This window comes from Malaclemys terrapin, chromosome 3 (assembly GCF_027887155.1).
Source record: "Malaclemys terrapin pileata isolate rMalTer1 chromosome 3, rMalTer1.hap1, whole genome shotgun sequence".
Taxonomy (NCBI): domain Eukaryota; kingdom Metazoa; phylum Chordata; order Testudines; family Emydidae; genus Malaclemys; species Malaclemys terrapin.
This window is the reverse complement of record NC_071507.1, coordinates 112,584,784-112,605,304: the sequence shown is the minus strand read 5'-3', so window position 1 is coordinate 112,605,304 and position 20,521 is coordinate 112,584,784. Positions and strand designations below refer to the sequence as shown.

Here is a 20,521-nt window from a genome sequence, read left to right as displayed (position 1 = left end):
TATTATCCTTTCCACAGAGTCTCACCCACCCATCCTATGAGTTCCAGGGGCAGCCACAGCCAGGGGGGTTTCCATTAGCATCACACCGACTGGGACAAAGAGCTGGGGATAGTGGAGACCAGGGCAGCTTCAGAAATTCAGGGCCTTGGTATGGATGACCCTAGCGATTGGCAGAGTACCTGATTGATCCCTGTGGCCTATTTCATGAATGAAGAGGTCAACCCCCAACCCAACCCACAGAATGATGCAGAGAGGATCTCCCTGTGGAGGTCCTTCAAGAGATTTTCTGCCCCCAGGATCCCCTCATGTGGGTTCTCCTGCAAGAGGGGATGGTTCTAGCCCCTAAAGTTTAAATTGTATTGTTCCTCACAACTTTTTGAAGGGAGCTGCCTAGGGTTAAATCTTATTCACCTTATTTGGATGAGCCTCCCGTTGAAGACAATGATATGAGCAAGGTGAGCAAGATTTGACCCACAAATGTGAGCTGTTACTATCATTCAGTACTAACTTGCAGAATCTTATTGCATAAAACAAAATTTGCTTTAAAATCTGCCTGAACACTGGAGAGAAGAGTTTATAGTGTTAGGCAGAGAAAATTTACAAGCAGCCTCTGAATACAGATCACACCAGAAAATCCACACAGCTAAGTGAATAGTTATTCTCCACTGTTCCTCTGGAACCTTTTTCCTCCCACAGGCTGAATCAAGAGGAGTTGAGAGTGCTCGGAGCCTTGCAGGAGTGGACTCTCAAAGGAGAAAGTCTCAGGTTCCATTGACAAATTTGGCATTTATCTACATACTCAAATGAGACAAATTTGGCAGGGCAAACATTGTACAGAAAATGTCAGCAATTTCTTCCGTTATGTTGAAAACTTGCAAGGATTTTTTTTTTTTTTTTGGCATAGACATAACTGAGCATTCAACTCAATAGATGCTCAAGCCATTGTTAAAAAATGCACACTCCACCACTTTAAATCATACAACCTTAATTATTTTCATCACTGTTTTTCTGGCTTTGTTTAAATTAGAGTTATATTTAAAAAACAAAAATATTTCTTTAATAGCCATGAATAGACATCCTATTTATTTTATTCACACATTTTATTGATGACATATATGGCCAAACCCTACCCATATGCATTGATTCATCTGGCTTTTAAAGCAAGTAGGATTGGTCCACTCCATGTTGCCTTAAAGGATTACTATCAACATGAAAAATAACATTTCCATCTGCTCATTTTCTACCTACTTTTGCTACAAGTAACTCCTGCAAGATTACAGAGGCAAATACAACTTTCATAGAATCATAGAATCATAGAATATCAGAGTTGGAAGGGACCTTAAGAGGTCATCTAGTCCAACCCCCTGCTCAAAGCAGGACCAATTCCCAGCTAAATCATCCCAGCCAGGGCTTTGTCAAGCCGGGCCTTAAAAACCTCCAAGGAAGGAGACTCCACCACTTCCCTAGATAACGCATTCCAGTGTTTCACCACCCTCCTAGTGAAATAGTTTTTCCTGATATCCAACCTGGACCTCCCCCACTGCAACTTGAGACCATTGCTCCTTGTTCTGTCATCTGCCACCACTGAGAACAGCCGAGCTCTATCCTCTTTGGAACCCCCCTTCAGGTAGTTGAAGGCTGCTATCAAATCCCCCCTCATTCTTCTCTTCTGGAGACTAAACAATCCCAGTTCCCTCAGCCTCTCCTCATAAGTCATGTGCTCCAGACCCCTAATCATTTTTGTTGCCCTCCGCTGGACTCTTTCCAATTTTTCCACATCCTTCTTGTAGTGTGGGGCCCAAAACTGGACACAGTATTCCAGATGAGGCCTCACCAATGTCGAATAAAGGGGAACAATCACGTTCCTCGATCTGCTGGCAATGCCCCTACTTATACAGCCCAAAATGCCGTTAGCCTTCTTGGCAACAAGAGCACACTGTTGACTCATATCCAGCTTCTCGTCCACTGTGACCCCTAGGTCCTTTTCTGCAGAACTGCTACCTAGCCATTCGGTCCCTAGTCTGTAGCAGTGCATGGGATTCTTCCGTCCTAAGTGCAGGACTCTGCACTTGTCCTTGTTGAACCCCATCAGGTTTTTTTCGGCCCAATCCTCTAATTTGTCTAGGTCCCTCTGTATCCGATCCCTACCCTCTAGTGTATCTACCACGCCTCCTAGTTTAGTGTCATCTGCAAACTTGCTGAGAGTGCAGTCCACACCATCCTCCAGATCATTAATAAAGATATTAAATAAAACCGGCCCCAGGACCGACCCTTGGGGCACTCCGCTTGAAACTGGCTGCCAACTAGACATGGAGCCATTGATCACTACCCGTTGAGCCCGACGATCTAGCCAGCTTTCTATCCACCTTACAGTCCATTCATCCACCCCATACTTCTTTAACTTGGCGGCAAGAATACTGTGGGAGACCGTATCAAAAGCTTTGCTAAAGTCAAGGAATAACACATCCACTGCTTTCCCCTCATCCACAGAGCCAGTTATCTCATCATAGAAGGCAATTAGGTTAGTCAGGCACGACTTCCCCTTCGTGAATCCATGCTGACTGTTCCTGATCACTTTCCTCTCCTCTAAATGTTTCATAATTGATTCCTTGAGGACCTGCTCCATGATTTTTCCAGGGACTGAGGTGAGGCTGACTGGCCTGTAGTTCCCCGGATCCTCCTCCTTCCCTTTTTTAAAGATGGGCACTACATTAGCTTTTTTCCAGTCATCTGGGACCTCCCCCGATCGCCATGAGTTTTCAAAAATAATGGCTAATGGCTCTGCAATCTCACCCACCAACTCCTTTAGCACCCTCAGATGCAGCGCATCCGGCCCCATAGACTTGTGCACGTCCAGTTTTTCTAAATAGTCCCGAACCACTTCTTTCTCCACAGAGGATTCGTCACCTTCTCCCCATGCTGTACTGCCCAGTGCAGCAATCTGGGAGCTGACCTTGTGCGTGAAGACAGAGGCAAAAAAATCATTGAGTACATTAGCTTTTTCCACATCCTCGGTCACTAGGTTGCCTCCCTCATTCAGTAAGGGGCCCACACTTTCCTTGATTTTCTTCTTGTTGCTAACATACCTGAAGAAACCCTTCTTGTTACTCTTAACATCTCTTGCTAACTGTAACTCCAAGTGTGATTTGGCCTTCCTGATTTCACTCCTGCACGCCTGAGCAATATTTTTATACTTTAAATAAAAGTTCTCCGCTGTTTGAGTCAGTTTGCTTATTTGTTGTTTTTGAATTTGACAGAACATTATGCAGTCAGTTTCCCTGTTTTGTTGAGGGTCAGTTGCATCACGCTCATGCAGGGCTCTGGGAAGAGCTCATGAGCACCACAGGCTCTGGAAGAGGGTGTTTACCAGGAACAGCAGCAGCAAAACTGAAAGTGAAAATGTACAGGCAGCCAATAGGCATGTAGCTACAGAGATGAAGGGGAGGCAGCAGGAGTGATGAGCCCATGCCTGTTTGGGGGCATTGCTCTATGGAACACCTGAAAGATCTTTAAAATGAAGCTACTCACAGGCTTAAAAAATTAGGCTGCTACTTAAGTGCCTTGCTTTGTACTGGGGTCCTAGATATAGCTAAGAGGGTATGGAGTAACCTTCTGGATCACCGCTAAAAAAGAGCCTGAACCTGAAAGCGCTGAGCAGTCTCATAACCACATAGCACCTTGCTCAAAGAGCATTAGTTCTGTATGTGTGCACGCACGGGGGGGTGGGATGGAAGGGGAGGGGGTATCTGTGTGTGGGACTCCCACAAGACACTTCATTTCCCAACAACTTCCAAGAGTGGAGGGAACCTACACTTGCAGTTCCAAGCTGTAGGGAACTGTGGAACTTGTAGTGTTACATTTGTGGTGTGCTTCCTCCATTCTGTTCCAACCAAGCTTGTGGGAATGAGACCTCCAGCCCTCAGGATTCCTCTTCCCACTGCAAATATGTAGGGCAAAGCTGTATAAAGTATGCCTGATAGGTTTCCAGGGGGCAACCATAATCAGGAGAGCCCCTGGCACCATGATCATGCAGTAGACCTGTTGTTCCTGGGACTAGTCACAGTGAGAAGTCAAGTAGTGTCCATGAAGTGGTCCCTTTCCTCTGGCAAATCCCGAGATCGCAGTTTTGAGAAGTCCAAACCCCACGTCATTGACATGTGTATGGAGGAAGAAAGGGGCAAATCCAGCCCGAAGCCAAATGGAAGAATTAGAAGGAAACTTGCAAAATTCCCACTCCCACTTAGAGGAAGATGAAGGCCAATATACTATAGAAGAATCATTGTGTGTGAAGGGTGCACTGGGAGCACGTTTTGGGCCCATGTATCACAAATAGGAAGGAGCCATCCTGGACAACTCTATATTTTTCAAGATAAAAGTCTGACACATTTTACTGCCCTGACATTGGTTAAATTAAGCCCACAGAAAATTAAATTCAATTATCTATAAAATAATTATACCAGTATTAAAACATACATAATTTTTTCAACATAAAAGTGAAAGCTCCAACTTGCCATCCTATCAGTAAAATCAATGGCCATATCATAGATCACAGAACATCAATATTTACTGAAATATTCAAAGACAGACATGCAATAAATCAAATCAGTTTCCAATGGCCTTTCAGTAGTTCAATCGTTTTAATAACATATTAAAATGAACTATTAAACAGCCGTGTATTTCAGACTGTCCTGTAGTTCCTTTCTAATCCATGCTGATTACCAAGATATTTGTGTCTAAATAGTCTCTAGCTCGCTAGTATAATTGGCTTACTCCTTCCTTTCCATTTTCTTCAGTGGTTCAACTATCCAGTGTTTGTAGCATTGAAAGTTAAGACTAGGACAGTGAATTTATGATAGTACAAACACTGAACTGAAGTATGCTGTGTGATCCAGGTACTGCCTCTGTTTTCCCAGCTCCAAACTGGAGATAAAGATACTTTTCCCTCATTTGTAAAATACTTGATTTTGATGGATGAAAATCAACTTGTAACATCAAAGGATTGTTATTAAGTATGACTGTGGTGATTCTAAAGCTGTTTGAGGCAAGGGCTGTTTTCATGTTCAGTTTTGTATAAGGCTGATCATACTGTCAATGCTCAGCCCTGTACAAAAATCCATCTGGCAAGATTGTGTCTAAAACCTAAGGACCAGATTGTGCTCAGCATTATGTGGGAGTGCAAAGCAGAGGCCTCTGGGAGCCTTCCCTCTTCCCTTGTGCTTCTGGCCAGAGACAAATGCATTCCCAGTCCTTGCCCTGCTCTTTATCTCTGCAACAGCCAGTAAAACAGGCTTCCCCCGTGCAAGCAGCACATGCTTCATCCTCTCAGAGGATGGAGTAAGGGTTATGCTGTCTCTGCACTCCCAGGGGCATTGAGTCTGCCTCAAGGACACTGGGGTTGATTCACATTGTGCAGTGCTTTCATGCTGGGTGCAGTGTGTGGAAAGGGCTACCTCCAGTGTGAGTGAGCGGAGAATTCTGATTCAGCAGCACTTCGTATCCACTGCTCCAAAAGGCACAAAGGCAGTGGAGAAACAAGCCCTGTTGTCTCCAAATTACCCCCTCCACAATGCAGCTGGAGGCTTCATGGCCACAATCTGGCCCTTCCTTTGCTACGGCTTTGAGCACATCCCTCAGGACTGGATTTAAACGATTCTTATTCACTTCTTATCTCATTCTACATAGCTGTTCAAAATGGCATCAGAAAATCCTACATTCTTTTTGGACAATATACCTGGCGCTGCTGTGACACAAACCCAACCGCTGGAAATATTTTTCCTCTCTGCTGTAAACTCTCTTTCATAGGTTTCTTTTTTCCTCAGTTGATGAATTTCAAATAATCCCCATGATTTCTTGTCATGTTCTTTGAGGCCAGGTCTACACTACAAACTTACATCCATATAACTACGTTGCTCAAGAGTGTGAAAAACCCACACCCCAGATCAACATAGTTATACCAACCTAATCCCTGGTGTAGCTTCTCCCATTGACATAGCTACTGCCTCTCGCAGAGGTGGATTAACGACGAGGACAGAAGCTCTCCCATCAGCGTCTTCACTGAAGCACTACAGCAGCACAGCTGCAGCACAGTACATGTAGATAAGCCCTAAGTGAATCCTCTCCTTTACTGACCATCAGTTTTTTCTATGTATAGTACGAATAACATATTAAGAATCCCTCAAAACCACAATACAGTAAATGAAAGGCCGCAGAAAAGCTAAGCTGAACAGGACTCAGCTGCCTGTTGCCCCGTCACAACAGGATCATAGCTACTAAATTCTGTACGTACACACTAATTTGTTCTTCATTACATTAGTAAATCCATAATCTACCACTGTAGCCATCCTGCTACATGCCATGTGATCACTAGTGTAATTGGATGCAGTAAGAGAGATCATGGTGACTTCTGGGGGGAAAATCCAGTGAGAAACCAAAGAACTGTTGTCCATTTGGAAATTCACATTGTATACTGTGGTCTACACTCGTGCTTACTAATATGACAATCGGTACATATCACACTCTCTTTAAGGCTGCGATCTCACTTTAGAGAATGCAGCATAAGGCATGATATACATGCTGGGCCGTGGGCTCTAGTATGGAGGGGAGTATTTGAAAGTAAAAAGGGGCAGACGAGATCTCCAGGAACAGAGAAAAAGGCAGTGAGCTAATTAATCCTGCTCTTGCAGGGAACTAGATTAGATGACCAAGGAGGGTCTTTTCCATCTTTTGATTCAGTGAATTCAAACCTTAAAGGTGCAGAGCACCCTGAACTTCCATTATAGTCAAAGGAGTTGAGGAAGGTAAGCACTTTACAGAATCAGGTCCAATTATTATAATATGGGTGCCTATTTTCCTCCAAGCCTGTGGTGTCATCCCTGCCTGAGCACCAGAGTTTGGGGGCTCCCAGGAATTACAGAAGATGGGTCTGGTTGTGGGAAGGAGGAGTCAAGGAGCATCTGCTTATTACACCGTGATCTCTTCCAAAAGAAGGAGATATCTGCATGTAAGCGAGTGCTGCCAATCCCAGCATTTCCTTATACTCTGCGCCTGCACTGCTGTTGGAGAGGAGAGTTCTGGGTAATATGAGAGCACAGTTCATGAGCACAGAAAGAGAGCAGCACCGTAAGTCTAGTCTTGTGTGCAGAGATCTCTGGATCTGTATGGAAGCAGCTTCCACTCTCTGCAGCTCCCCAGTGTCTGTGGTGATTTCAGGCTGTAATACTTTCCTCCCAGAGGGACTAAGAGGTTAGAAAGTCCATAAGGTAAAACCTCATGGAATGGCCCTCGGCCCACATCATGTGGGTTTCCCGAGGGGCAGGCCCAGTCAGGAACCATGCTAATTTTCCAGTGAATTACATAGATGCCACCGCTACTCACTTTTCTCCACTTAAGTAGGCTGACCAGATGTCCCGATTTTATAGAGACGGGTTTTTTAGAGCACTGGGAGAGCTCGCTCCCAGCGCTGTGCTGCAACTACACAAAAGTCACATTAAAGCGCTGCCACGGCAGCACGTTAATATTGCCAGTGTAGACAAGCCCCAAGAGAGTCCCATGCACTCGACGAAAGCAGAATATGCAGTAGAGACTTTTGTCTTCCAGCGAAAGCCCTTTGGAGCTAGTTCAATCCTTTCATCAGGATTTTGTGGAGTAACAAGCCCCAAGAGCAGGAATGCCGTGCGTCTGACAAAGTGGGTATTCACCCAGGAAAGCTTATGCTCCAATACGTCTGTTAGTCTATAAGGTGCCACAGGACTCTTTGTCGCTTTTTACAGATCCAGACTTACATGGTTACCCCTCTGATACACGAATATCTAGTACAAATTCTTGGGGAAAACCCAGCAAAAAATCGCCACTGTGACTTTAATGTCAGAATCACAATGATCCATTCATATCATAGCCCATCTAAAGGATCTAAGGTCCAGAACAATGTTTGTGTAGAAAGACTTTTCTCCTTCTTGCCTCAAGGCTACCAACCACACTCCTGCCTCAGTGCTCTGATGCATAAAAAGGGGTATTATTACTTGCCTACCTCACAAGAGAGATGTGAGTCTTAATCAATTAACTTTTGTGAAGTGACTTGAGATCCTTTGGTTGCAGGCTTTATATTAGCGCTAAGCACTCATAGAAATGTAGGACTGGAAGGGATTCCAAGAAGGCATCTGGTTCAATCCCCTGCACTGAGGCAGGATTAAGTATACCCTGGCACTTATGGCACTCTTAGTAACAGCCCAGGAGTGGAGGAGGGTTAAGTGCCCTGTTCCAAATCTCATCTCATCTCTATGCGTACAAGTAACTGAATGTACCCCTAACCAAGCCAGCCTCCCAAAATCATCTACAACTTCACTTCTCTTTTCACAGGGGAGCTTCCTTTCCCAGAAAGGTCGAAGCGGCTATCATCCTTCCTCATCCTCCCTCCATTCCCCAGCATCTCCTCTCTCTAGAGTGAGGGAACAGCACAGAGTCCATGAACCCTACCATGAAAAGTCTGCAACTTACCTTGGAAGTAGATGCCTGACTGGATTTGGAGGACCCTGGGGAGGGTTCTCGGATCTAGGGAATGGATGAATTTTGTCAGGTTTGATGCCATGGTCCTTGTCAAGGCAGCACATGCATTTGGTGTCTAAAGGCCAGCACCTCCTGGGTCATCTCCCATGGTACTCACAGGAACAGAGTCTGGGACATCTCTCAGAAACTTTCTGTTGCTGGAGGGGGCGTGGGGAGGAGAGGTGAGGGAGGCGCTTCTCTTCTTTACTATGATCGCCACTTCCTCCCACTTTGACAGCTCGAGGGGTGGGGGGCAGGGAAGACTAGGGTGAGCAATACCACAAGAATGGGTATCAACTGACACTGCTAAGTTTATACTGCCTGGTGCTTGGGCATGTGACAATTTAGGCTAAATGAAGTGCTGCTTATGTTGGTTGCAGCTGGTACCAAATTTAATAGGAATGATGAGATCTTTCTGCAAAACTCAACCTAAAACAGGGAGTTATTTGGTTTGGTACCTTGAGGCTCTAACTAGTCATCTATCCACATGGAAAGGATTTTGTTTAATGTTAAACATATCTGATGCTGGAAAAACAAATCACATTTATTTTTGGAGCACAAAATATAGTTTTACATTTGCTCTTTTCAGAAACCACAAACTCTCTCTGGAGATATAAAATGAAACTGTTTTGTTTTTTTGCTTTTGCTGCCTTTAGAGAGTTCCTGTGGTGTAGTGAGGAAGGTGCAGACAAAAATATGGGCCTCTTTGGATCTGTGCATGACAATTGAATTTAGTTACGCAGAATAGCCCAGATTTTCAAAAGCAACTAGAGACTTTGGGGGCTCTCACTTGAGATACCTTTAAAAGGTCCGGATTTCAGAGGGTAGGTGCCTAGCACTTTCTGAAAAATCAGACTGTTTTAAGGTGTCTCAAATTGGGCACCCAAAATCACTAGTCACTTTTGAAAATCTTGGCCATTGTTCGTATATATGGGTTTGGCTCTGCTATTCGTAACAACGGTGAGTAGTGCCATTGATTTCAACAGCACTGCTCATAGGGTAAGGCATAAAGTCCATAAAATCATGGAGTCAATGGTAGGATTAGGGCTCTTCCTTGCTACACTGTTTCACACGCTGCAGTGACAACAGGTTCTTCCCTAAGTATCTATATAGGTAAGGATAAAGCAGCAAGGTAGCTGTGTAATCAGATGGGCGGGGAAGGGAATTGCCACCTACTTTAATTGTGACAGACTGACAATATCCTGAATGAACTTTATGGGATTAAGATAAACTTTATTAAATTAAATTAAACCCAATTGAATTAGGATTAACACTTTTGGCGTACACTTATTAAAAATGCATTGTGTGTTGTGGACCTGCTGGTACCTTCCCTGGTTGGGAGGAGGATGCTAATAAACATCCTCCATTATCAGCCTTAGAAGCCCCCCCTGGAGAGATATGCATATACTAGTTCAAACTGGATACTCCAGAGACCCAGAAACAAAGAAAAGACTTTTGGATAAAAAGCCTGAGTTTAGGCTGACTCAGGGCCTTCTTCCTGATCCAGCAAATTGACAGGACCCTGGTCCATGGAGGGCCCCAGTCCATAGGGTAGGGTTGGAAGGACAGGGTCTACTGAGGCCCCCCAAGACTGAGGACTTGTTCTGAGCTGAAGTTCTGATGAACTTGTAAGCACCATCCAGCCTTAGTGAGGAGTGTTGAAAGCCTGCTCTTGCCAGAGCTCAGATGAGAGTCTGGCAAGTTTATTAGCTGTGTGTAGGTTCTTTAATTGGTTTTCAGTTGTTTTATCTAATGCTTTTTACCTTGTATCTAATCACTCCGTTATCACTCTTTGAGGAGAAAGCAAGCAGGTGTGCTTAGGCAGACTGTCTTTGCTGGGAAATACACAGTGAAAGCAGGGAACTGTACAGTCTGGACGTACCCCCGTGTCAGAAGGTGGAGAGATGTTTGTCTCCAGCCAAGAGAGAACAGCAGGGAGCTGGATGCCTGAGAGTGGGTGCCCTTGCCGGACTACTCAGGGGAAATACAGGTGCAGGTGCACTATGTAAGGAGATGATGAGCATGATTGCCACCTGCTTTAATACTGGGGATGGGGGTTAATTTGTTTGCTTTTCTGACATGTTTTAAAATTGCCTTTTATGTGTATAATGTGTCTGAGCTGTCCCTTATAAATGGGAAATGTTTACAGCTCGTGTCCCCAAATCCCAGGGGCATGGGAGCCAGTTTTAGGGATAGGGTATCCACACCAGGCACTGAGGATCTGATTCTGGGATGGGTAAGGGGTTGCTTTACAGAATGTAGCAGATGGTTTTGTGAGCAGCAAGGCAGCAGGTGGAGAGATCACCGTTAGCAGCTGGTAACACTGCAGGGTAGAGGCATGAAAAATAGGACTTTGGTTCTAGTAGTGACAGCTATTATTGTTGTCCTACCTAGAAAACAGATGCAGGCAATTATTTACTAGCTTTATAAAAATACCTTCTTCCTCCATTCCCTTCCAGCAACAGACACGGACACACACAAATTAAGCAAACATAATTAATCATGGGGAAAAAATAATGCGCATTCCCAATCACCTTTCAGTTCAGTCAGAAAGACACACAATAAAAGGGTCTGCCTCACAGGGTGCTGAGCAGTCTGGTCCCAGTCCTGCTATGTATTTCTAATAATAATACCAAGCTCTAATATGGCACTTTTTTCATCCATCCATTTCAATGCCCTTTACAAAGGAGGTTGGTAGCATTACCCCATTTTACAGATGGAGAACTGAGGCACAGGGAGGGGACGTGACTTGCTTAAGGTCACACTGGAGGCCAGTTGCCAAGCTGGGAAAAGAACCCAAGTATCCAGAGTCCCAGCCCAGTGCTCTATCTACTAGGCAACGCTGCCTCCATTTGAGTAGTCCCAACAAGTTCAATGGGAATTTCCGTGTGCTTAGACACTAAGCATACATTTTGCTGGATCGGGGCCAGAGTGCTCAGCCCCTTGCAGGATTGAGCTCATAAAATTCAATAGTCTCCGAAGGACAGAATGAGTGTGGAAGTTGGCTGAATTCGTTGGAGTCAACCCAGGTCAGAGCTGAGGTGCTGCGGCAGCATTTTCCAACAGCCCCACACTTGTCCATACTGTACCCGGTCTGTGGCTAAATGGCAGCTTTCATTCTTTAGGGTCACCTTTGACCATCACTAAGTGGACATATATCTATTTTTTTTAATCTAAATTTCTTTTAGTTTCATCTGACATTGGTAGAGTAGATTTTCTGGAATGCAGCGCCATGATGAATATCTAATTAACAGCAATTTATGCAAAATTATAAATGGCTTAAAAGTCATTTAAACCTGAGTAACTAAATGTATAAAGCATAAAATACATTTCTCTCAGGAACAAAATACAGTAAAAGCTGTGTTATCCAGCACTTTATCAACCGGAAAGTTCTATTGAGCAGCATTTCTGGTTCTCCCAATACAAATCTTCAATCTAGTAACCAGGACTAGTATATTGCCTGAGAGGTTATGCAATTGCACATTCTGCACTCTACCTTTATGCAAAAGAGGCAGAAGACAAGTAAGCAAGCTGATATCAGGGATTTATTCAAAAAAGCAGCTTCCAGGGTCTGTCATAGGGTCATTACAGATTCAGCCCAATCTCCTACACCTTCTACATCTACAGTCAGGGGCGGCTCTATGTTTTTTGCCCCCCCCACACACACACAGCAGGCAGGTGGCTTTCGGCGGCGCACCTGCAGGAGGTCCGCCAGTGCCTTGCATCTGAAGAAGTGAGGTTCTTACCCACGAAAGCTTATGCTCCCAATACTAGGGTTACCATATCTCATAAATAAAAAAAGAGGACCCTCCATGGGCCCTGGCCCCGCCCATTCCCCCACCCCTAGCCCCGCCCCAACTCCACCCCTTCCCCACCCTAACTCCGCCCCCTCCTCCCTTCCACTCCCAGCCAGGGGGAAAGGGCTGCCCCAGTGCTACCGGCTTCAGGGTTTGCCGGGCAGCCCCCAGACCCTGCGCCCCCAGCCGGCACTTCCCCAGCGCAGCTGGAGCCTGGGAGGGGAAGCGCCCAGCCGGGGGCGCAGGGTCTGGAGGCTGCCCAGCAAACCATGAAGCCGGTAGCGCTCAGGCTTTGGGCAGCCCCTATGCCTCCGGACCCTGCGCCCCCAGCCGGGCACTTCCCCTCCCGGGTTCCGGCGGCGCAGGGTCCGGAGGCATGGGGGCTGCCCGAAGCCGGTAGCTCTCGGACAGCCCGGCTCTTAAACAGAGCCGAAGAGGAGCAGAGCCTCCAGCCGCGGCGGCTCTGTGTAACTGACACTGTGTCAGTTACACAGTGACACTGTGTCAGTTACACAGAGCCGAAGAGGAGCAGAGCCGCCGCGGCTGGAGGCTCTGCTCCTCTTCGGCTCTGTTTAAGAGTCGGGCTGCCCGAGCGCTACCGGCTTCGGGCAGCCCCCGTGCCTTCAGACCCTGCGCCCCCAGCCGGGCACTTCCCCTCCCGGGCTCCGGTGGTGCAGGGTCTGGAGGCACGGGGCTGCCCGAAGCCGGTAGCGCTCGGGCAGCCCGGTTCTTAAACAGAGCCGAAGAGTCGGGGAGGAGCAGAGCCGCCATTTTCCCGGACATGTTCAGCTTTTTGGCAATTCCCCCCGGACGGGGGTTTGACTGCCGAAAAGCCAGACATGTCCGGGAAAAAGAGGACGTATGGTAACCCTACTTTTCCGTTCCCTAGTTGGGTTATTTTCTGCCCCGCTGTCTCATTCCTCATCTCCTAGCTCACTCTCCTGGCTTGCCATCAGATGCTGCAGTCGGGTGTGTGGCACCCACCCCACCTGCCCTGCCTAAGGAGAACGGACCCAACTCAGGGCCAGCCCTGCCCGGATTGTAACCGCCCAGGATCTGAGCCTCAGAGGTCGGGGTCACCTCACAGCCAACGCAACCATTGGTCACTAATCCGCATCCAGCGCCCACTACCATCCCCAGAAGCTGCACTTCACCCCCGTTTCCATACTGTCTCTCCCCCGCCTTCTGTCTGTCCATTTGCTCATGTGAGGGGAGTATTGGCCCCTCACTGACACTTAGTGGGGTTTTTGGTTGGCCAGATCCCAGTGCCAAAGAATGGTATTGAGCTGAGATTTCCCAAGGACTTCAACCAAAACACACTGTTTTAGGTCAAATATAAAACAGGTTTATTAACTGCAGGAGAGATTTGAAGTGGTTATCAGAAGCAGGTGCAGAGATCAGAGTTGGCTACTTAAGAAATAAAAATATATTTTCAGTCTAAGTTCTACAAATGAAACAGGATTTGAATGAGGCAGTGTCTCCCCCTGAGAAATGGTACAAGCAGGTTACAGATCCTCAATACACAGACTGGACTCCATCCCAGCCTGGGACCACCCTTCCCCAATTCAAAGTCTTTGTCCTCCAGATGTTCCTCCAGGTGCTGCGTTGTGGGGAAGAGAAGCCCAGAGATTATGTCCCTTCCCCTCTTTTATATTTTCTTCCAGTTTGCTGGAAAGATCTTTTCTGTGACGCGGGGATCAGGGATGCCCCATTGGTCCAGCAATCTCCATTGTGCACAGTCTCTGGGATAGTGGATTCTTTCCTTGATGGGTGTTGATGAGCGATTAACAGTGTCTGCCTGATCCTTTGTTGCAGTTGAAGGGTTAGCTGTGGGCATCTGCCAACCTTGCAACATATTTCACTAGCACACAGAGCAATGCTTCATAACGTCCCACACAATGATAGCACATACAATGCAACAGGACATGAATGCCCAAGGAGGGGAGGGATAGCTCAGTTGTTTGAGCATTGGCCTGCTAAACCCAAGGTTATGAGTTCAATCCTTGAGGGAGCCACTTAGGGATGTGGGGCAAAATCAGTACTTGGTCCTGCTACTGAAGGCAGGGGGCTGGACTCGATGACCTTTCAGGATCCCTTCCAGTTCTATGACATAGGTATAGCTCCATATATGTATCTCAAGACTTTAAAATGATGCCTCACAAGGCAACTTTGTACCCAACCTATCATAATTCTATCGTAGAGGTGAATAGGGGGGCTCCACGGTGCTACTTTGAGGTACAGATTGTCACTCTGTGATATCAACCTGGTGTGACCAGGCCCTGGGAAAGAGACCTGGAACGTGTGAGAAACAGACTGTGAACTTCCCGTGCAGAGGCGGCTGTTTGTGGTGTCCCCGTGCCCACAGGATGGGTGACTTGTTTCCTTTAACCTTCCCCATTTTTACTTATTTTTGTACAAACAGTTGCTGTTTAATAAATTGTATGTGCTCTGAACTCTATCAGTGAACCAGGGAAGCAGCTGGTGCAAAGAGAATGCCCTGGAGTGGGGAATCCTCACCCCTGTCCTAAGTGACCATGGCAAGACTGGGGATCAAGCCCGCAGGGATCCGGGGCCCAGCCTTGCGGCGGGTTACGAGGACTCTGCTGCACGGAAGGGAGGGAGGAAGGGGAGCCCTCGAGGTCAGGCAGGTCTCTGGGTAAAGGGAGTGGAAGTGAGGACTCAGATACTTTCACTAGCCAATCCCACCGGGGCATGTATAAGAAAGGAAAGTTCCCCACAATAGCAGGACCATTCCACCGCTTACACTAGGAGCAGGGTCAGCGGCTGCCCTGCCCGTCCATCCGGAGAATGAAATGAACCGGTTCCTCCCCGCAAAGCCCGGCTGGTCTGGAAATAAGCGGCTCTGCTCCGGTGACTCCTGAAGGAGCGAGACTTGGAGCCGATTTAACTAGGGTTACCATATTTCAACAATCAAAAAAGAGGATGGGAGGAGCCCCGCCCTAGCCCTGCCCCTGTCCTGCCCTAGCCCCGCCCCTGCCCCTTCTACTCCCTCCCACTTCCTGCCCCCTCAAAACTCCCAACCCTCCCCCCCACGCCTTGTCCCCTGACTGCCCCTCCTGGGACCCCTGCCCTAACTGCCCCTCAGGACTCCACTCCCTACCTAAGCCTCCCTGCTCCTTGTCCCCTGACTGCCCCCTCCTGAGACCGTCCCCACATCCTACCTGTCCCCTGACTGCCCCAACCCTTATCCACACCCCCACCCCCAGACAGACCCCTGGGACTCCCACGCCCCATCCAACCACTCCCCACCCCCTGACAGCCCCCCCCAAAACTCCCAACCCATCTAAACCCCTCTGCTCCCTGTCCCCTGACTGCTCCGATCCCTCTCCCCACTCCTGCCCCCTGACAGCCCCCCCCAGAACTCCCAAACACCCCCCCCCGCTCCTTGTCCCCTGACTGCCCCTTCCTGGGACCCCTGCTCCTAACTGCCCTCTAGAACCCCACCCCCTACCTAAGCCTTCCTGTTCCTTGTCCCCTAACTGCCCCCTCCTAAGACCCCCCCACCTGTACTCTGCCCAAAACCTTACACCCCCAACCCCCAGACAGCCCCCCCCGAACTCCTGACCCATCCAACCCTCCCCCTGCTCCCTATCTCTTGACTACCCCCCCCCAGAACCTCCCTGCCGCTTCTCTGACCCCCGGCCCCCTTACTGTGCTGCAGAGCAGCGCGATCGACAGCGGGGGAGGGGAGCAGGGTCGGAGCTCCAGACTGCCGGAGGCCCAGGCGACGGCCAGCGATCTGTGAATGCAGAGCGGGGAGAGGGAGGGAGAGGAGGGGAGTGGTCTCAAGTTGCAGGGGAGAGGAGGGGGAAGTGGAGGAAGGGCTTTGGCTGCCGGAGCCGCGTGCGAGTGGCACCATCCGGCCGGCTGCCCTGTAAGCCCTGCACGCTCTGCATGGGGGGGCGGGGGAAGTCCGGACATTGACAAATTCTCCCCGGACACTATTTTTAACTGAAAAAAGCTGGACATGTCCGGGGGAATCCGGACGAATGGTAACCCTACCCAATACTTCTGTTAGTCTTAAAGGTGCCACAGGACGCTCTGTTACTATTCCCTAGTGATGGAATAGAGATCACAGCTCCTCCATGCCAATGTTGTGCAGGGTGACAGGGCCACTGTCAGGGCTCCCTGCCAACACTACCTTCTTCACTAATCTATGTGAACCCACCACAGAGATCCCACGGCCTAGGCTGATCATCCTGCATGCTTACTCAACCCCTACAGCCAGGCATAGTGCTTTAATGCCACAGGGGGCCATGCTGCAGGCCCTATGCACCAGCACACATTTCACCTACAATGCATAAATCTACAACATTCAAGTTGGGCGTATGCCCCTGTGTAGCCATTCTGTCTGCAGCTCGACTTGTGTAGGATATAATTCAAGGAGACAAGGAGAATGAGGAGACCCTGTGACAGGGGTCTTCACCCCGTACTTTTCTTTAAGAGGTTAATGCAGGCTAAGAAGGGGGCCAATTAACCAGATGGGCCACAGCTGAGGGAGATCAAGTGGCTTAAGTAATCCCCTGAGTGAATGAGGAAGCCAAGCTGAAGAGGAACAAGCTGGGCTGGCTTTTTAAAGGCAGGAAGCTGATAGCGGGGGGCTGAAGGGAAGCATATTTGGGGGCTAGAGAGACAAATAGCCCATGGTTACTCCCCGGAAGGAGGGAGTTGTGAGGAGAGCCAGATGGTATGGAAGAGGCTCCGAGAAAGGCAGCAAGGTTCAGGAGGGAGCCCACCTTGGTTGCTGACTAGAGAATCCCTGAGCTGGAACCTGGCATAGAGGGTGGGCCAGGGTTCCCCTGCCAGCCACTGAGGAAGTGACACCATGGGGCGGTGAATAGGAAGACTGCCTGAGACTGCTGGTGAGGAAAGACTTTGATACGCTGGAAGGAGGAAACATGCATAGTGACCTGGCCAGAGGGCCAAGTTGTGAAGAAGGAGCACCTGGAATTGCAGAGACAGAGACAGAGACAGAGAGAGAGAGAGAGGCAGCAGCAGGATATGCAGTGAGCAGCAGAAGGGGGCCTCTGATTTGGAAGCAGCTAATCCCCGAGCGGCCAGGAGGAGGCACCCCTAGCAGTGAGTAGACCCTGTCATACACCCATTTATCAATCCATCACAAGACAGGCTACTCCAGAAAATGGTTGGGAACTAGTGGCTTATAGGATAAGATTGAGAAATCTAAATATGTAGAAATTAGCTGAGCAATGATTAAGGAGACAACAGAGACATGGTACCTACAGCTGGTCAAAAAATGGAATTTTCAAAATTTCAATTAAACTGTTCTGCAAACATTTTTCCAGTAGCTCATACAGTGGTTGGAATTTCCCAACAATTCCAAAATTCCAACACATTTTCCAATCAGCTGTAACGATAACCATGTACAAGTGTTTATACTTCTCCAGCACCAAGGATGAAGAGGAGTTATACGCATAAGGTGTGTAACCAGGTGTCAGAAGTCTTCCCTCCCCATGCTATTAGCAAACATGGGAATTCTGAAGGGAGATGCTCAATGTGAAAGGGGTGAAGGAGTTTATTTTCTCTAGATATAAGGGATATGGAGGAAGTGTTTGGGCAGAGAAAACCATAATCCATGACACAGAGGTCTCTGCAGGGATAATCTAGAACAGCCGAGATTGGGGAGGAAATTTAGGCTGATGTTTTTTTAGTTTTTTATGTTTGAGTTACCAATCAAATCAGTCCTCATGAAAGCAGCAAGTTAGGATTCAATGTAGTGTGTATATAGATTCTTTTCAGAGCAAGTTGGGAACTCCACCTGTCAGAATGTCTGGATTTATTCTATGTTAGGAAGTTCTTCCTGACACAAATGTATTGGGCTATGAAATAATCTCCCCAGGGAACAGGTGAACAATTTGGTACATTTAAACCCAGACTAAGTGAAGCACAATAAGGTACCATGTAACAAATCTGTACAAGAGGAGGTGGGAAATGGAATAGATGACCTAATAGATATATTTCTAATCTCTCTGATTCTATCATCTCAGCTGCTGAAGCAGAACTTTACAGTTTTTGATGAGACACCTCCAGAGAAGGACCCAGCATACTTCCAGGAAGTGGTGTTGGTGACTTAGTGGTTGGGATACTTTCCTCTGAATCAGTACTGATTCAGAACCCAATGTGGTCCTATGCAGCCTAGGTCGGAAGTCAATTAACAATATCTTTTCAGCGTCCTTTGTGAAATAAGTTGATGGTCTCAGTCCAGTACTTAGTGGACATATGTCCACATCACAAAAAACACCTTCACAATTGGCACCCTTGCCTTGCTGGCAGTGCCCAAAAAGGCAAGGACTGAATGGGTACAAAGACTGAGCTGTCAGCCCGGGGCTAAGTCATGCTAGTGGGGCAGTGTGAGAAAGCTAATTTTATTGCTGCACCTGTACTGTAGATAGAGGGAATTAATTCTTCAGTATTGTCATCATCTCGCCTTTTACAAGCACTGAAATCACTTCCGTAAAATACAAGACTAGCTCAGTTAACTTGTCATCAACAAGTCTTTTCCTCAAACCGCTGCAAGACAAGTAAATTGCTTCTAATGTTATTTTAATAAGATGTAGTTGAAATATTAGGGAAAGTTATTATGTGCCATGTTTCAGTATGTGAAAGAAAATAGTTTTTAATATTCCTTCCAACTTCCACATCAAACCTCTGCTGACACTCACCTTAATGTTCGGTAGAGGCCTTTTTATCTAGCAGACAAAGGCACAGTGAGATCCAATGGGAGCTAAAGCTAGACAAATTCATACTAAAATAATACACATGAGTTTTAAAGTGAGGGTAACTAGCCACTGGAACTTACCAAGGAATGCGGTGGGTTCCCCATCACTTGAAGTCTTTAGATCAAGAATGGATGTGCTTCTAAGTCCACCACAAGTTGCTGGGCTTGAGGCAAAAGTTGCTGGGTGAAATATTATGGCCTGTTTTATGCAGGAGGTCAGACTAGATGATCATAATATTTCCTCTTGACCTTTAAATATATGAAAATAGTGATGCAGCATGACCATAATGTGAATTTTCCGTTATGTTTTCAGCAGCTACATTTTGAAGTTGACTGACATTTTCTTATGATTCAGCAGTGAGAGTTTAGACTAGCTTAATAATAAACCTAAATGGCTTAGCAGGACTTGGTGAAAGTCTGCAAGCTATGGTTCTTGAGCCCAGAGCACTAGTTCCCAATGTTTGACTCTAATGGACAGTCAAGAATCAAGTGTCCGCCCCCCAGGGCATATATTTATATATTATACTTAAAAACTTAGTAACATTTTTGGTAAACTATTTTTGACGGAGCAACAACAACCTAGATATAGAACATTTCCTATGTTTTAGGGACTGATCCATCTCCTGTTGAAATTAACGAGTGGCTGTCCACTGAGTTTAATGGAAGTTGGACTGGGTCCTCAACAAGGGAGGGTTAATAGTTCTCTCTGGTCATTGGTTCCTAAGAAACACCATACACTGTGACTGATATTGCTATTTTAATTTACTTTAATCTAGTGAATAATGTTAATCTCTCTTTTTCAGTTTCTTTAATGTGTGTTGATGGCGTCGCATGAACCAGAAATTTCTATGAAGTGTATCTCTAGTGCACTAATTCATAACATATGATCTGGGATTATATGTCGTTTTAGAATTGTGTATGAATTTGACATGCATGAAACTGAAAGGCTAGAGTGCCATGTGGTGCAGGCAGTTCTCACAATGCAAACCTAAATCCACCTGCTGCAGAAAGGGGGGTGATCTGAAAAGTAGGCTATGAGCCAAAAATTCCTGATTTCTAATCCCTGTTAGTGCACTGACTCTGTAGTCCGGGTAACTCACTTAAACTCCCCATTTAAGTTTCCCCCATTTGTAAAAGGGGATTGATACTTACCTACCTTCACAAGCATATTGTGAGGATTGATTAATGTTTGCAGAGTACTTTGAAGATAAAGTTATGTAGATGCTAAATACGGTATTACTTATTATTGTATTTCTCGGTCTTTCTAGCACAAAGACAATCCCGCCAAGTAGTAGTAGTTATGCAGAATAGGCATTAGATGAGCCCACCAAATATTATCATCACTTGATAAACTAATTCAGGATTTGAACCCCCAGACCTCCATCTGTGATAGAGCAAAGTATTAATGCCTACTCTTACTGTGCGA

General features: G+C 46.9%; 1 protein-coding gene across 1 annotated transcript in view; it reads right to left on the bottom strand.

The window, feature by feature from the left end:
* The window catches only part of THEMIS (thymocyte selection associated), a 103,864-nt gene extending 95,205 nt beyond the window's left edge, over positions 1-8,659 (bottom strand). Inside the window, exon 1 of the mRNA XM_054023487.1 lies at positions 8,494-8,659. Coding sequence (XP_053879462.1) covers positions 8,494-8,584 — 91 coding nt within the window. The 5' untranslated portion in view covers positions 8,585-8,659. The remainder of the gene's footprint in view (positions 1-8,493) is intronic.
* Positions 8,660-20,521: the final 11,862 nt, after the last annotated feature.